The sequence below is a fragment of the Scyliorhinus canicula genome, chromosome 4 (genome assembly GCF_902713615.1).
Source record: "Scyliorhinus canicula chromosome 4, sScyCan1.1, whole genome shotgun sequence".
Lineage (NCBI taxonomy): Eukaryota > Metazoa > Chordata > Chondrichthyes > Carcharhiniformes > Scyliorhinidae > Scyliorhinus > Scyliorhinus canicula.
The window spans coordinates 21,102,535-21,119,476 of NC_052149.1; the positions used below are offsets into that span (position 1 = coordinate 21,102,535).

At 44.6% G+C, this 16,942-nt stretch overlaps 1 protein-coding gene across 1 annotated transcript in view; it reads left to right on the top strand.

The window, feature by feature from the left end:
• Positions 1-16,942, top strand: part of LOC119964399 (bromodomain-containing protein 3-like) — a 145,609-nt gene that overhangs the window by 64,403 nt on the left and 64,264 nt on the right. Inside the window, 4 exon segments of the mRNA XM_038793813.1 lie at positions 6,727-6,855; positions 7,502-7,687; positions 12,973-13,037; positions 13,039-13,164. Coding sequence (XP_038649741.1) covers positions 6,727-6,855; positions 7,502-7,687; positions 12,973-13,037; positions 13,039-13,164 — 506 coding nt within the window.

The window sequence follows — 16,942 nt, forward strand, 5'->3', positions numbered from 1 at the left end:
AGGGGGAAAAAAAGAACGTCCCCTTTTTTTTTATTTTAAAAAAAAAAAAAATTTTTTAAATGAAAAGATTTTTTTTTTTAAATGTAACATTTTTTAAAAAAGTGTTAAAGGGGAGAAGGGAGGAGAAAAAAAAATGGCAGAATGGAGCCAAAGCAGAGGGAGAAGGGGCACCAGAAGCAGAAGGGGCCATGAGCGAGCCCGCTCAGACAAGCTAACCGGCGCACAAAGAGGTGGAACGGAAGGTTCACCACAACAAAAAGAATTGGGCATACAGGAGCATTTTCCCCCCTGTGCCGGTGGATCTGGAACTAAAGGCAGCCTTTGCTGAGGTGCTGAGGGAACATCAGCAGGAAAACAAGGCAGAAGCTAGAGCAGACATGGAGGCTGCGGTGAAGGCAGCAGTGGCCAAGGCCCTGGCGGAGGTGCAGCTCGCCCTGGGCAGAGCAGAAAAGAAACTAGAAACCCAAGAGGTGACCATTAAGGAGCTGGAGAAGGCCGCGACTGACGAGCGACCGGATCATGGCACTGGAGACAGAGGTGGCGAGACTGGTCACAACGCAGGGCAGTCTGAAGGGCAGAGTGGACGATCAGGAAAACCGCTCAAGAAGGCAGAATGCAAGGATTGTGGGCCGACCAGAGGGGATCGAGGGTAGAAACCCCAAGGCATACGTGGCCAAGATGCTGGGCAACCTAGTGGAGAGGAAAACTTTCCCCAACCCACCAGAAATGGACAGAGCACACCGGTCGCTGCGCCCGAAGCCCAAGGCAGGGGATCAACCGAGAGCAGTTATGGCTAAACTGCACCGGTACCAAGATAGGGAAACAATCCTGCACTGGGCCAGGCAAAACAGAACTTGCAAATGGGAAGAACACTTCATTAGAGTTTACGAGGGCATGGGGGCAGACCTAGCCAGGAGACTGGCCTAATTCAATAGAGCGGAAGCAGCTCTTCACGAGCAACGTGCGTTTCGGTACCCAGTGAATCTGTGGGTCACATACCAAGACAGAGAGTATTCTTCACAGCCCCCACCGAAGCAAACAAGTTTGTCAAGGAACACTGGCTGGAAAACCGACAGCAAGGGTAGAAATAAGGGGCCCCTGGCAAGGAGCAACAGTACGCTGAAGCGGGGTGTGGGCGGAATGGCAACACCGGAGGTGGAGGGGAGGAAATGCCAGGGGGGGTGAGGGGGAAGGCAACACCAGGCCTCCGTGCCCAGCCCCCCATGGCGAACGCACCCTGAACAAAAAGCAATCCACTACCCATGGGACCGCTTCAGGTGGGAGACCAGGGCCCAGCATGAGGGAATGAGAGTAGCGGAGAAGGGAGAGCAAGAGAGAGGAGTGCAGGGTAGGATGGGAGAAGAGTGGGCAGAAAACCCTAGAGGTCAGGCGGGGGAGAAGCGAGACAGTAAATCCCGAGAGGGGGGCCACCGCACTAGCAGGAAAGCTAGCGCCAGAGGCATGCAAAAAGGCAGAGCCCCGGCGTGCCCCCAACAGGGGGGATGGCGCCAGGCCGGGGGGGTGGCACTTGACAGAGGCGGGAGAACAAACGGGGATAGGAACAGGGAAAAGAGGGACAAAAAAGTGGTAAACAGGAGATGGAGGGCTAAAGGGGGGCAAGGGAGCGACCGCGCCGGGGGGGGGGGGGGGAGGGGGGGGGAGGGGGGGGGGGGGGGGGGAGACAGGGACAGGGAAGAAGAGACAAACCAGGCTAGAAAAAGAACAAGAATAAGGCTACAAAGTGCCACAACCAAGGGCTCGGAACAAGGAATCGCTGCAAGCAACCACCCAGTACGGTCTCTGGGCGAAGGGAGACCCCAGAGACAGGGGTCTACCCACGTGATGGATGCACAGTAGGCGGCCATGTCGGGTGCCCCCTGGACAAACGGGAAACCCTGCAGCGCAGGGACCTGACCGCATGGGGAGAGCAGTGACAGCGGCCATGTTGGACGGCCCCCGAACAAAGGGAAATCCCAGAGGGCAGAGGTGCGTACAAAAGGAAAGTATGGTTAATCCCACAGGAGCGGGGGGGACAGAAGCCCCCCACCAGGATAGTCACCTGGAACGTAAGGGGACTCAACGGCCCAGTGAAAAATCCAGAGTCCTCACCCACCTAAAAAATGAAAGCCGACATAGTCTTCCTCCAAGAGACACACCTGAGAGAACAGGACCGACTGCGGGTAAGAAAGGGCTGGGTGGGGAAGACCTACCATTCCTACTACGGGACGAGAGCCAGCGGGGTGGCAATACTGATCGGCAAGAGGACGATGTTTAGGGCGACAGACGGTTGTGGACCTGGATGGGGCAGCGGTCGTACAAGTTAACGTGTACACGCCCAACTGGGATGACACGAGCTTCATCAAAAAGATCATGGCAGAAATCCCCGACATCGTGACACACCGACTAATCGTGGGGGGGAACAGATGGGAGCGGTGGACCCATGGAGGTTCACCCACCCAGGGTAGAAAGCGTTCTCCTTGTCCCCACTTCTTTGTGGTGGGGAAAACGGTGCTTCTGGGGCTGGACAAAGTGGAATACTCCGCAATTGTGATATCCGTCCACACTCCACACTATATGGACGTGAGACGGGCAGGGCCCAACGACCCACGTAGACTTTGGACATTGCCCTACTAGCTGACGAGGCCTTCAATGAAAAGATATCGCAGGCCATAGCAAAGTACACGGAGAACAACCAAAACGGGGAGGTCTCACCCTCCGCATTCTGGGAAGCGCTAAAGGCCGTAATAAGAGGGGAAATTATCGCTTTCAAAGCGCGAAGAGATACGGAGGAAAGGGCGGCTAGGCAGCAGCTGGTCGACTCCATACTGGAGGTCGACTGTAAATACTCCGAGGCTCCGACCGTACAGCTCCTGGCGGAGAGGAAAGAGCTACAAAGCAATTTCAACCTGCTCTCCACCAGGAAAGCAGTACACCAACTCCGCCAGGCACGGGGGACCCTATACGAACACTGAGACAAAGCCAGCCGTCTGTTGGCACATCAACTGAGAAAGCAGGCAGCCACCAGAGAAATTGCACAAATCAGGGATACCAGAGGCACTTTAGGAACGGAACCAGAGAAATCAACAAAACCTTCAAGGCCTTCTACCGATGGCTGTACACCTCCGAGCCCCCAACGGGGAGTCCGGGATGAAATGGTTCCTTGATGGACTGGACATACCAGTCGTGGGGTAGGGCAGAAAACGGGGCCTCGAAACACCACAGCACTGGGAGAGATCATGGACAGCCGTAGCTCCATGCAGGCGGGGAAGGCGCCGAGACCGGACGGGTTCCCTGCAGACTTCTACAAAACATTTGTGACAACACTGGCTCCGCACCTGCAGGAGATGTTCACAGACTCGTGAGCTAGGGGCACACTGCCACCTACGCTAGCACAGGCCTCAATCTCGCTGATACCTAAGAAAGACAAAGACCCAACGGAATGTGGGTCATACAGACCCATCTCACTGCTGAATGCAGATGCCAGAATATTAGCCAACATCCTAGCCAAAAGGCTATAAGGCTGCGTGCCAGAGGTGGTCGCAGAGGACCAGACGGGGTTTGTCAAAGGTAGACAGCTAACCTCGAACATCAGGCACCTGCTGAACGGGATAATGCCCCATCCGGGGAGAGAATACTAGAGGTGATCATCTTCCTAGATGCAGAAAAGGCCTTCGACAGGGTCGATTGGAAATACCTCATAGAGGTAGTGGAGCTTGGAACAGGGTTCACCTCCTGGGTAAAGCTCCTATACAATACGCCCATGGTGAGTGTACGGACCAACAACACCAACTCCCGATACTTCCAGCTGCACAGGGGCACCAGACAAGGCTGCCCACTGTCCCCGCTGCTGTTCGTTCTCACGATCGGGCCATTAGCAATTGCTCTCAGAGCAGCAAAAGGCTGGTGCGGGATCCGAAGGGGAGGCAGAGAGCACAGAGTCTCACTCTGTGTGGATGACCTGCTCCTCTACATTTTGGACCCACAGAGCAGCATGGACGGAATCATTGCGCTCCTGAAAGAGTTTGGCGTCTTCTTGGGCTACAAACTCAACGAAGGAGAGCACGGGAAACGTGCAAACAAACTTGGCAAACAAAGGAACAGAGAGTAAGGAAAGTGCGTGCGAAAGATGGGACGAACAGCCGAAGTGGAGGTGAACGCGAAACGACAAAGGCAGCGATGACCGTCTGGGAGAAGCAAGTAACAACACCAAAACCAGATCCATTCCCGTATTGGATGTAACCTATGTAATTGTTTCTCCGGCACCCAAATGTATATGTACCACCCCAGGCCCCCCCAACCCCACAAACGGGTATGGCATGACAATAACCACATGATCATACTTCCTTTTTAACTTGTGTGTTAAATATAATATTACTAACTGTACAGAGTTGCTGCTGTTGCGCTTGTGCACATTATCCTACCAGTTTTTTTCTTTAGTTTTCTTCTCTTCTATATATATATATAATTATATATATTATTCGGTGTACATAACTGTAAATATACTTTGTTCAAAAACCCAATAAAAAACGTTTATACAAAAAAATGAATATAGAGCTATGGTATACAAATGTTATTCTTACCTCTGACTGTCCCTACCCTGGAATTAACTTGCACGTCCCCAACTGTGATCTACTTAGAATCAAAGATCAGTGTGTGACGTTTCAATTGGAATTGACCATTGGTCCATTCACCATAGAAGATTAATGAAGAAGTGTATTTGGTAAATAAATATTTTACAGCTAGATACTTTTTGAAGAAAATATTGATTCATTGAAAATACAGCCAGGGCCTGTCTACCCTTTTTGTCAAAGGCTCCTTTGCATGTAGCTCAAGTTTTTATTTGCAATTGAGAGAATCAATTTTTTATATCAACTTAAGCACCACAAATTGTATTTGGCATGTATTTAAATATTTGGGGATTGTTATAATCCAACAATCCAATTTACCTTGTGTTTCTGTTCTCAGGTTGGCAATGAAGGATTTAGTTCATTTTTCTTTCTATGTTTACATGTTTGTTTAATTGTCTCTTAATCTTTTGGACAAAAGTCTTGTTTGTTTATACGAATTGTTGAGTTTCACACAATTTTTAGTTCTTCCATATAATTTTCGTTAATGCATTCATTTTATTGCATTTAATTAATTTTAAGTGATTATTCCTTCACAGGAGTCATAGACCAATGCATTTTCCTTCCTGCTCTTAACAGTAGATATTGGCCCAGAATATTGCCATACCGCTGTAAGTCAAAATTAACAACAGTGTGAAAGGTTGTTGATAATTTCACATGTCTAGGCTCCACAATCACCAGCAATCTGTCACGTGATGCTGAAATCAGCATGCGTTGTGAGAGACCCGAGTTGCATGAGCAAAGCAGGAGAAAAGGTTGAACAGTTTGTGCTGTCACTGTATCAGTCATATCCCCAGTTGCTCTTGGCAGGACAGGGTCACTAGCTCAAGAGGCCCGAGCGCAAGCTGATTCCATCCATATACTCTTATAACTAAGCCATATTCATTGGATGAATGATGGATGTATACCCCATTACCTTCTGTGTGGGGAACTGGCCACTTGGCCACAACCTGCTAGATGCTCATACCTCTGCTATACAGAGACTTGCAAATGAGATTGAAGATAACAGATATTGACGGACACAGTCTTAACTAGCATTGTTATTAGTAATTATGAAAAACAACAAAGATAAGCTTAAAATGTAAAATTCTGTTTTGAAAACTGAAAGATAAAATTATTGTTAAGAAATTTACTAATACTGGTCAAATTTCACATGGTGTCAACATCAACAACTATTGTTGGCAAATACTGGATACAAGAGCCACCTAAAATTGAGCAGCTTTTCATCTTGGTTCCCTTTAAAAAAAAATCTATTTGATCAAGATGTAATTTAAGCATACTGAACGTTTATGCGTGGTGATGGTTGCTGACAGTTGCGACCTCTGGGGGCAGACTGTTTGGAGGGATACCCGGAAGAGGTGAGGAAAAAACGGAAAGCTTGGCTGGTCAAGAAGTGGGCCCAAAGAAAATGGACAGCAGCCAATCTTGCACCTTTTCAGCCTACTAATGTCAACAGCAGCAAATCTTTCAGAGACTGCCATGCCAAGTGAAGATGAGCATCGAGATGCAAACCATCATCTCTTGGACAGAAGACTGCCAAAGAAGGGACCTCACGAGGACAGAAGTACCAGTATAATTTGGAGTCAGGTTATAGTTGGACAGCGGAACACAAAGATTTCTCAAGTACGCCACATGCTGCTTATAACTTCACTGTAGTGTCAATTAAAACTTGATGTGGTCTATTGGATCTCCTGGGAATAAAATTAAAAGCATTTTTAAAAAATGCACTCCAAACATTGCTGTCAATACATCTCAAGATTTATTCACTGGAATGAAGCTCCATGCCACATGATCGAGTTGATTCCGGACTAGTATAAACGATGTGCATCAAATTACTTAAAATTTGGGGGGGGGGGGGGGGGAATTAACTTTATATGGAAAATTGTTAGGACATATGGAATATGATTTATGTTTGCTGAGTATTGTGGCAAATACATGTCAACATTGCTATTCCATTTGAACAATGCTAAAAAATTTAATGAGCATCAAAAACCTTTTCAGAAGTGAAAATCTAGGACGTTATCCTATTCTGAAATCAGCAAGAGCCAAGCTTCATGTGCTTGATATTTTAATCATGTTTCTTTCAATCTTTTCTTGCAAGAAAAAAATGAGCAACCAAGAATACAGCAATAGCCAGGAGTTTGCCGCAGATGTGAGATTAATGTTTTTGAATTGCTACAAGTATAATCCACCAGACCATGAAGTAGTGGTCATGGGTAAGAAACTTCAGGTAAGAGAATAGTGTATCCATTCACAAAATATAAATATTTTGAATCGATAATTAAGATTTGAATGGGTTGCAATAATTCATAGCAAACTGCATTGATAAATCCCATCTTCTACTATCAATAGAAAAATGCAGAATAAAGTAGTAGCCTGCTGTGCCTATCGTGCCTGTAGGTGATGATGTATATAGAAAATTGAAAGTTAACCAACAGAACTTGCATGCAAGTGGCCCCTCCCCCTCGTGTGCTCGCGCCTCCACCCCCTCGCGCCCCCACTCCCTCTCACATCCCCACCCCCTCGCGCCGCCTTCCCTCATGTAGACCCATCTAAGTTTGAATTCATATTGATGTATCTAAGCTAAAACCTGAAATTTCTATTGGTTTCAATAGAATCGAATTGTTCTTGGGGAATGATTATTTTGTATTGTATTGGACATTATTATTTTCACCCACTTTTTTTACCAATGGAGACGATGCAATTAAGAATAACTCTTGCGAAAATGATTGGGTTCATGATATTGTATATTTCATCCAAGAGTGAACTACCATGTAAAAAGATAGGAAGGTAATAATTTTCAATAAATCATACGCAACTGGTTCTCCAATTAATCTGGCGGACCCATGACCTTCTGTGTCCATTTTTTATAACAGGATGTTTTTGAGATGCATTTTGCAAAAATATCGGATCAGTCGGTTAAAACCGCGCCATCAGAACAATCTGCCACTCAATTCATTGAATCATCAAGTGAAGATAGTGATGGCACTTTCTCTGCTGAAAGTAGTTCCGACAGTTTAAGAAAAGAGCAGGAGGATCGCCTTGCTCAGCTTCAGAATCAGGTAATGAAGAATTTAGAATTTTTTTAAGATTTTACTTTACATAGAAACATACATAGAAAATAGAAGCAGAAGAAGGCCATTCAGCCCTTTGAGCCTGCTTCGCCATTCATTCTGATCATTAAATTTAATGCCCTAATCCTGCCTTCCTCCCCATATCTCTTGATCCCTTTAGCCCCAAGAACTATATCTAATTCCTTCTTGAGAAAACACAACATTTTGGCTTCAATTATCTTTTCCACGAACGAGAACATTCTGTATCTACCCTGAATAATCCTGTTAGAATTTTATAAGTTTCTATGCGATCCCCCTCACTTTTCTCAACTCCAATGAATATAATCCTAACTGATTTAGTCTCTCTGCATAAAATAATCCCGCCATCCCAGGAATCAGCCTGGTAAACCTTTGTTGCACTCCCTGTAGTGCAAGAACATCCTTCCTCAGCTAAGGACACCAAACTGCACACAATACTTCAGGTGTAGCCAAACTGAAGAAATCTACCCTTTGGTTAAGTGTAGCCTCGTACACACTTAGACTCAGTAGAAATTTGCACTGCACATCTCGGGTGCAAAATGAAATCTTTATTGGGTCTCTATTGATTATAATTGAGAGTTTGAAATCTTCTTGTGGTTACAAATCAAATGTTCTCAATAAAGCCCCTGCCAGCAGAAGACTTGAAGATATATAATTAAACTTAGTAGCATACAAACGATCTGAACTTTCAAAAGTAGAGTAATGGTTTCTTGCTCCAAGCAAAACAGCTTGCAGAGACTTTGAGTTCAGGATAGTAGACAGCTAGGCAAATAGTATAGAGTGATTCGAGAATGAAAATGAAAAAGACCTATTTATTCCAACTGTTTGCTTCCTGTCTGCTAACCACCTTTCTATCCATCTCAAGACACTAGCTGAAATCCCTTGAGCTTCAACTTTACATAGTAATTTGCTATCTGAGACCTCGTTGAAAGCCTTCTGAAAGTCTAAATAAACCATATCCATCGATTCTCTGTGGTCAGCTCTACTAGTTGCACCTTTAAAGAATTCTAGTAGATTTGTCAAGCATGATTTATCTTTTGTAAATGCATGCTGACTCTGTCTGATTATACCACTGCTTTCCAAATACTGTGCAATGAAATCCTTGATAATGGACTCCAGCAACTTCCCTACTACCGACATTAGGCTTGTAGGTCTATGGTTCCCAGTTTTCTTTCTCCCTCCATTTTTGAATAGTAGCTGCCCTCTAATCTGAAGGAATCAACCAGAGTCCAGAGAATTTTGGAAAGTGAACCCAAATGAATCTTCTACTTCTCAGGCCACTTCCATAAGTACACTGGGATGAAGATGATCAGGCCCTGGAGATCTACCCACCTTCAGCCCCATTAATTTCCCCAAAGCCATTTCTCCACCAGTACTGATTTCCTTCAACTCCTCACTAAAACTTGTGTTTCTCAGAATTTCTGATACATTATTCACGTCGTCTTTTGTGAAGACAGAAGCAAAGTACAAATTTAGTTCCTTAGCCATTTCTTCGTTCCTCGTTATAAATTCTCCTGTTTCTGACTGTAAGGGGCCTACATTCATTTTTGTTAAATCCTTTTCTCTTTACATACCTATAGAAACTTTTGCAGTCAGTTTTTATGCTCCCCACTAGCTTATTTTTAAACGCTATCTTCCCCTTAATCAATCCCTTGGTCTGCCTTTGCTAAATTTCAAACTGCTCCCAATCCTTAGCTCTATTGCTTTTACTTGTCAATTTGTATGCTCCTCCTTTGAATCTAATACTGTCTATAATTTCCTTTTTAAGCCATGGTTTGGCCACAGTTCCCTTTCCACTTTTATGCCACATAGGAATAAACAACTTTTGGAGTTCACCTATTCATTCCTTGAATACCTGCCATTGCCTGTCCACTGTCCGTCCTTTCAGTAATGTTTCCCAGTCCATCATAGCCAACTTGTGACTTGTGCCTCGTACTATCGTGAAGAGATTCGGGACCCTGGTCTCGGCATCAACTACCTCACTATCCACCTTGATAAAGAATTCTATCATATTATGGTCACTCATCCCCAAGGGTTCTCTCACAACTAGATTGCCAACTAACCCTTTCTCATTACACAATAGCCTGTTCCCTTGCTAGTTCCTTAATCTGTTAGTCCAGAAAACCATCCTGTTTACAATCCAGAGATTTCTCCTCTATTATACAGTGATTATTTTGACTCACCCAATCTATATGCAGTTTAAAGTCCTGCTGTTTCTCCTCTGACGAACACATAGCACTGGTAGTAATCCTGAGATCCAAGGGTCTTTGATGTCCTACTTTTCAACTTGTTTCCGAGCTTCCTATATTCTGCATGGAGGACCTCATCCTTTTCTGGTGTAGTTTGTACCAATGTGTACCATGACAACAAGCTTTTTAACCTCCCCCTTCAGGATGTCCTGCAACCGCTCTGAGACATCCTTGACCGTAGCACCAGGAAGGCAACATGCCATCCTGGAGTCTCTTTTGCGGCCATAGAAATGTCTATAAATCCCCCTCATAATTGAATCGCCTATGGCTACTGCACTTCTATGCCTTTTGCTCCTCCGCTGGGCAGCAGAGCCAACCATGGTGCTACGAATTTGGCTGTTGCTGTTATCCTCTGAGAGGCCATTTCCCTCAACAGTATCCTGGTGCTCATTCTGGGTGAGTGTGCTTAACACTCAATTTGGCTCTGTTTCTTGTTCTAAGCTCTGGAGTCGCCAGGTGCCGTTAAGACACCGCCACAGGCTTCAAGGTGAAGTTCAAAGCAATAAAACCCTACACCAATTAGTAAGTCCAAACAACTAGAGTTTATTATAATACAATTATAATAACTACCCATGCACACGCTAAAAGGATTAAACTTACTCCTACCGCTAAACAACAAATACTTATCTCGAAGGAACTGCTGGGTCAGGGAACAAGGCCTCTTTCTCTGCTCTGGTCTGCAGACTTCAGGTTGGTATCAATTAAAAAAGGAGTCAGGAGTGCCTATCTCTGGTAGCGATCGTTGGGAGGCACTTGTTGGTGGCTGCTGTCCGAAGGCTGGATCAGGAGACAGGAGACTGAACCATGTGTGGGACCTGCCTTTTATAGGTCCCAGGGGATCTGCGCCCCTTTGGGCGGACTCCCTTACCTGCTTGGAATCGATTGGGTCTCTTCCCAATCGATTATGTTTGAACCCCCCAATCATGGGGCAGTTCCTCGGTCACTGGGGCGGTTCTTGGGACTTATTGTTTTGGGCTTCTCTGGCGCCGAAAGTCTGGCCTTCCATAGAATGTATCGATCTGTGTTTAACTTGTTTCCATTGTATCTGGGGATCGCCCGGTATTGCCTCATTAGTATGTTAACTGGTTTCTTTTCACAGTGCTGTCTGGTTTCTGCAACAGTCAAAATTGGTTTCTGCAGTCGTCCCAATATACAATCGCTTTGCAAGCTGCTTGCTTTACAACATGTCCATTTTCCCTGCATTCCTTGCAATCTTCCATTTTGTGTTGGGCAGTAGCCACCCCAGGTGGCTACACTTTCCTCTTGCTCCTCCGCTGGGCAGCAGAGCCAACCATGGTGCTACGAATTTGGCTGTTGCTGTTATCCTCTGAGGCCATTTCCCTCAACAGTATCCAAAATGGTATATCTGTTTTGCAGGGGATTAGCCACAGGGGATTCTTGCCCTGCCTGTCCGGTCTTCTGTCTCTACCTGGTGGTCACCCATTCCCTTCCTGCCTGTGGAGTCTGAGCCTGCAGAGCGACCACCTGCCTATATGTGCTATCCACCGTAGTCTCCGCCTCGTGGATGCTCCGAAATCCGGGCTTCCAGAAGCTGCAGGTGGAGACATGTAGTAGTAATAATAATAATCTATTATTGTCATAAGTATGAAGTTACTGTGAAAAGCCTCTGGTTGCCACATTCTGGCGCCTGTTCAGGTAAGCTGGTACGGGAATTGAACCCGCGCTGCTTGCCTTGTTCTGCATTACAAACCTTTATCTAGCCCACTGAGCTAAACCAGCCCATTCCACCACATGTCCTGCACATATCCTGGTCCTGGGAACTGGAAACGTTCCTGGTCTCCCACACGGAGCAAGAAGAGCAGACCATGGCTTTGACCTGTCCTGCCATGTCTTACCCCTTTAAGTTAAATTAATCCTTTTAATGTTAAGCAATATCAACTACAATATCAACTAGGGCCCTTTTACTCTGCTCTTTATTATTATAGAATATATTTCTTACAAACGCTGAATCACAGAATGGTATCTTAACAATTATAACCAATAGTAGTCGTACGTACCTACTCAACTGTACTCGCCCAAACAATGTTCACATTGCCTTAGGAAATGTAACTTGCACTCCACTCTTCCTTGCAGTCTTTTAACCACCAGGTTCTGCTCTTAGATTCACTTTTTCTTTACTCCTTTATCCTCCTAGCTTTGTTCCCTAACTGTCACCTTTCTTAGTTGTTTAAGTTTCAGCTATTTAAATACTTGAAAACAATGTCCCTAGTGACTCACCAACTAATCAGCTTACCGCTTTCCTGTGACGCCATTCTTGGATTTTACAAACTCAGTGTGCTGTGTGGACAGTGGCCACAGGTCCGGTGCTCTCTGCAGCTCAGTGAGGACCCCAAGCCGCGTGTTTCTTTTATCCTCCATTCCCTGTCACTCGCAGGTCCGGTACGCTCTGTTACCCGACAGTGAGCCCCGAACCTCATGCTCCCTTTATCCTCTGCTCCCAGAAGTATGCCCCTCACTGGCCCGGTGCTCTCTACTGCCTTAACACAATCGGAAAAGTGGCCCAACCATAATTAACCAAAGAAATTGAGGAGACAAAGAGTGGGCATGTCAAATTGCTAGAAAAATATAGAAAGCCCAGGGACTGGGAGTGGTTTAGAATTCAGCAAGAAATTTACGAAGTGAAAGATAGAGTAACAGTAAACGGCCGCACCCAGTAAATCTCACAAGAGGCCTCTTGCGAGATTTACCTGGCTCGCCAAGCCTCGCAAGATCCCTTAGATATGCAGGATCCTCACAATGTATGGGATCCATATTTGGCAAGTTTTGAGAATTATGGGGCACAGGTGGGAAAATGGAGGAAAGGCCACATTCAGAACAGCCATAATCTTATTGAATGGCAAAACAGACTCCATGAGCTGGCTGTTTTTTTTCTTATGATCGTGAGAAAATAATTTGTCCTCTTCTAACTGAATTTGATCATCTTGGAAACTATGTTAACTAAATATGTGGAGAGTTTGATTTCTACACCAATATTTTCCCTGACAGCTGAAAGCAGTACATGATCAGCTTAAAGCCTTAGCCCAAGCACCACTATCTAGGCTGAAGAAAAAAAAACAAAATCAAAAAGGAAAAGAAGAGAAAAGATAAAAAGAAAGTGAAGAAAAGTTGTGAAAGGAAGAAAATCAAATCAAAGCAATTGCGGAAAAAAAAATTGAAGAAAGGCTTGTTGGAAACAAGGTACAATCATATTTTCTTACCAATTTTCTCCAACTGGTATTTGCCCGCCTCCTGAAGACACTAATATTCAAGAGTGTAGAAAAGATGGGAAGGAATGTTGGGCCAAACTATTTTTTCTGCTTTTGGCTGGTTAGTTGTCCCTTTCAATTCAGTAATACTTCAGCTGATGCAGTTTTTGTTTCAAAAGGCTGTTTGCTGCCAAGAAATCATTGCAAGTGACTGAGTCGACACAACCAGAAGCAGTGATACTTATCAAAGAGCAACTGAAGGCAGTGATTTTTTAAAAAGCCTCACCTTCTCCAAGTCAGCGGAGCTCTCCAGAATCCTGCAGATTTAAAACAGCTTCAATGTTCAGACCTGTCTGAAGTTTATTTTGGGCATCCTTCTGGTGTCCATTTATATTTACTGTGTTAATTCCCCTGCCCCGAGTTTTTCTTTGATAGTTGTGAACCTATTAATCTAATTCAAATTGTGTATAGTTTCCGACAAGCTGTGGAAATCGAGGATACGTATTTAAAGAGGAAATATCAAATGGTTGCATTGAGATTTTGAATGAACTTTTTTTTAATGAAAAATGTCGAAGTATTTTGTTTGAACAAATTTATTACATGCAAACTTTCGGAAAGCTGTTTAGTTAAGCTGTCAGTGCTCTGTAGGGAGAATGGGTTATTAGGGAGAATTATGGATGACATCATTCTAATATAGAAGGACATTTCTTCTGTATCCCGCGTTTGCAGCTCCAGTAATACTTCAGTTGGATCCTGATGAGGTTCACCCAGTTTCTGGCAGCCGGGTAGTTGGGTTGTGGCCTCCCTGCAGTTTCTATATCTCCCGTTCCCGAGCCTCTTCCCCTTTACCAGTATTAACAGGAAGAGGCTCCACAGCAGCAAAGGTGGCTGTATCAGAAGCTTCCCCTCCCTGCCTTTTTTTAAAAATTTGTTCAGAGGGCGTGGGCATCGCTGGCTGGGCCAGCATTTATTGCGTATCCCTAATTGTCTTTGAGGGGGAGTTAAGAGTCAACCCACATTGCTGTAGGCAAGATGGTAAGGATGGCAGATTTCCTTCCTGAAAGGACATTAGTATTTTTATGACAATCAGTAATGGTTTCATGGTCATCATTAGACTGTTTAATTCCAGATTTTTATTGAATTCAAATTTCACCACCTGCCGTGGCAGGATTCGATCAGGCCTCCAGATCATTAACCTGGGTTTCTGGTTAATAGTCCAGTGACAATACCACTGCACCATCCCCTATCCTTATAAACTGTCAGGAGGCCGCACCCTGGGTGCTTGTCTGTCGTAAGGCTCAAACTGGCTGAACAGATTCAGGATCCGAATAAGATCCACCGGGCACTGTCTCTCCTGCAAATTATGTAATTGGTTTTCTGCACATGCATTGGACAAGTGGATGGCCATCTTGTATTGGCAGGCGATGGCATGTATCAAAACAAATTGACCTAATTAGAAGTAACACAGGCTTCTGTTTAGTTTTCCTAGTGTCATCAGCTTATCTCAGGATAATGTTTTTTAAATTGTATTCAGGCAGCACCAATTGTATTCTGCACGACACCCCAAAATGCTCCACTGCCAATTGATAACTTTTGAAATGTGATTACTGTTAAGTAGTTAAACATGGAAGGTCATTTGTGCCCAGCAAGACCAAGAAACATGAATAAGATAAATGACCATTGGTCTGCTTCTGGTGGTGTTGGCTAAGTGACGAATGTTGATGGAAACATTGGGAGACTGTCCCTGTTCTTTACTAAGAAAACTTTGAGATCAGATGAGACCTCATTTTAACATCTTGCCAAAAGGTGCACCTCTGACAACTATGTAGGAGCTTCCCAGTAATGCATTGTCACTTTGTCCTTGTGTCCTGGCCACTATTATCCATCAGCCAACACCGCAAGAACTGACTGCTGTTTGTAGAATTTTAATGTGCAAATTAGCAGCTTTGTTTCACTACAACAGTGGCAACATTTTAAAAGTTCTTCATTGGTTGTGTACAGCCCTTTGGGGTATCCTAAGATTGTGAAAGGTGTTATATAAATGCATGTTGGGGCAGCATGGTGGCACAGTGGTTAGCATTGCTGCCTCATGGTGCTGAAGTCCCAGGTTCGATCCCAGCTCTGGGTCACTACGTGTTGAGTTTGCACATTCTCCTAGTTTCTGCGTTGGTTTCACCCCCACAACGCAAAGATGTGCAGGTTAGTTGGATTGGCCACACTAAATTGCCCCTTAATTGGAAAAAATGAATTGGGTACTCTAAATATATTTAAAAATATATGAATGCATGTTCTTGCCTTCTAATAAGACATTCTTCATTTTGTAATAATTGTGTGCCTCATACTTATATTAAGTATCATCTGCACCATGATTTTCTACTAATCCCGGGGACCTTTATCCTTTCAGTTGGAGCACCTGCCCAGAATGTGCAACTTCTATCTGATCAACCTCGACCTCTCACTGACCTACTCCAACTTCTATCTTCACTACTTTTTGTTTTCTATTCTTTAACAAATTTACACAGGAACAATCAGCACTTCGAGCCTGCTCCACTATTTGACTGGATTATGGCTGATCAACCTCACTGAGCTTTCCCTATGCTATCCGCATGTACCTTGATATCATTAGTAAATAGAAATCTATTGATCCCTTGTCTTGAACATAACCAATGATTGAGCTTCTACAGCCCTCTGCAGTAGAGAATTTGAGTGAAGATATTTCTCCTCATCTCAGTCCTAAATGGCTTCCTTGTCATTCTGAATATGTGTCCCCCTCCACAAAGCCTGTGGGAAACATCCTTTCTGCAACCATTCTGTCTAGTCCCTTAAGAATTCTGTAACTTTCAATGAGAACACCTCTCATTCTTCTGAACTCCAAAGAACACAGGCGCAGTTTCCTCAATCTCTCCTCATAGGATAGTCCTAACATCCCAGGAATTAGTTTGGTGAATGTTTGCTGCACTCCTCTATGACAAGTCTGTCCTTCCTTGGGTAAGGGAAATAAAATTATCCACAGTACTTCAGGTGTGGCCTAATCAAGGTTCGGTACAATTAAAGCAATATATCTTTACTGAAACGAAAGGGAAAATGCTGGAAAATCTCAGCAAGTCTGGCAGCATCTGTGGGGAGAGAAAAGCGCTAACGTTTTGAGTCCGATGACTCTTTGTCAAAGCTAACAGACAGAGAAAGTGGGAAATATTTATACTGTGGAGTGAGAATGAAAGATGAGTCATAGCCACAGAAACCCAGGGAAACTGCTGTGTGCTAATGGCCACAGATACCAAGGGGGAAGAGTATTAATGGCAGTCCCCAGAGAGGATAAAAGATGTGAACGGTCAAACAGCAGAGAAACTAACATCAGAGGATGAACTGTAGGTGTGGGGAGAGGGGAAGGGGGAAGCAAAGAGGAGAAAGGTGCAGGAAAGGTGGATAAAATGGGGGGGGGGGAATTAAATGTATATTAAGAAAGAAAGAAATGGTAAAAGACAGTGAAAGTGAAATGAAAACAAATGGGTCGAGGTGGGGCTGATCATCTGAAGTTATTGAATTCGATGTTCAGGCCAGAAGACTGTAGTGTGCCTAACCGGAAGAAGATGTTCCTCCAGTTTGCATTGAGCTTCACTGGAACATTGCAGCAGGCCAAGAACAGACATGGGCATGGGAGCAGGGTCTTTTGTTAAAATGCCCTTCCAGGAATATATCTTTACTCCTGTACTCAAATCCCTTTGTGATGAAGGGCAACATACTATTTGCCTTCCTAATTGTTCATTGCA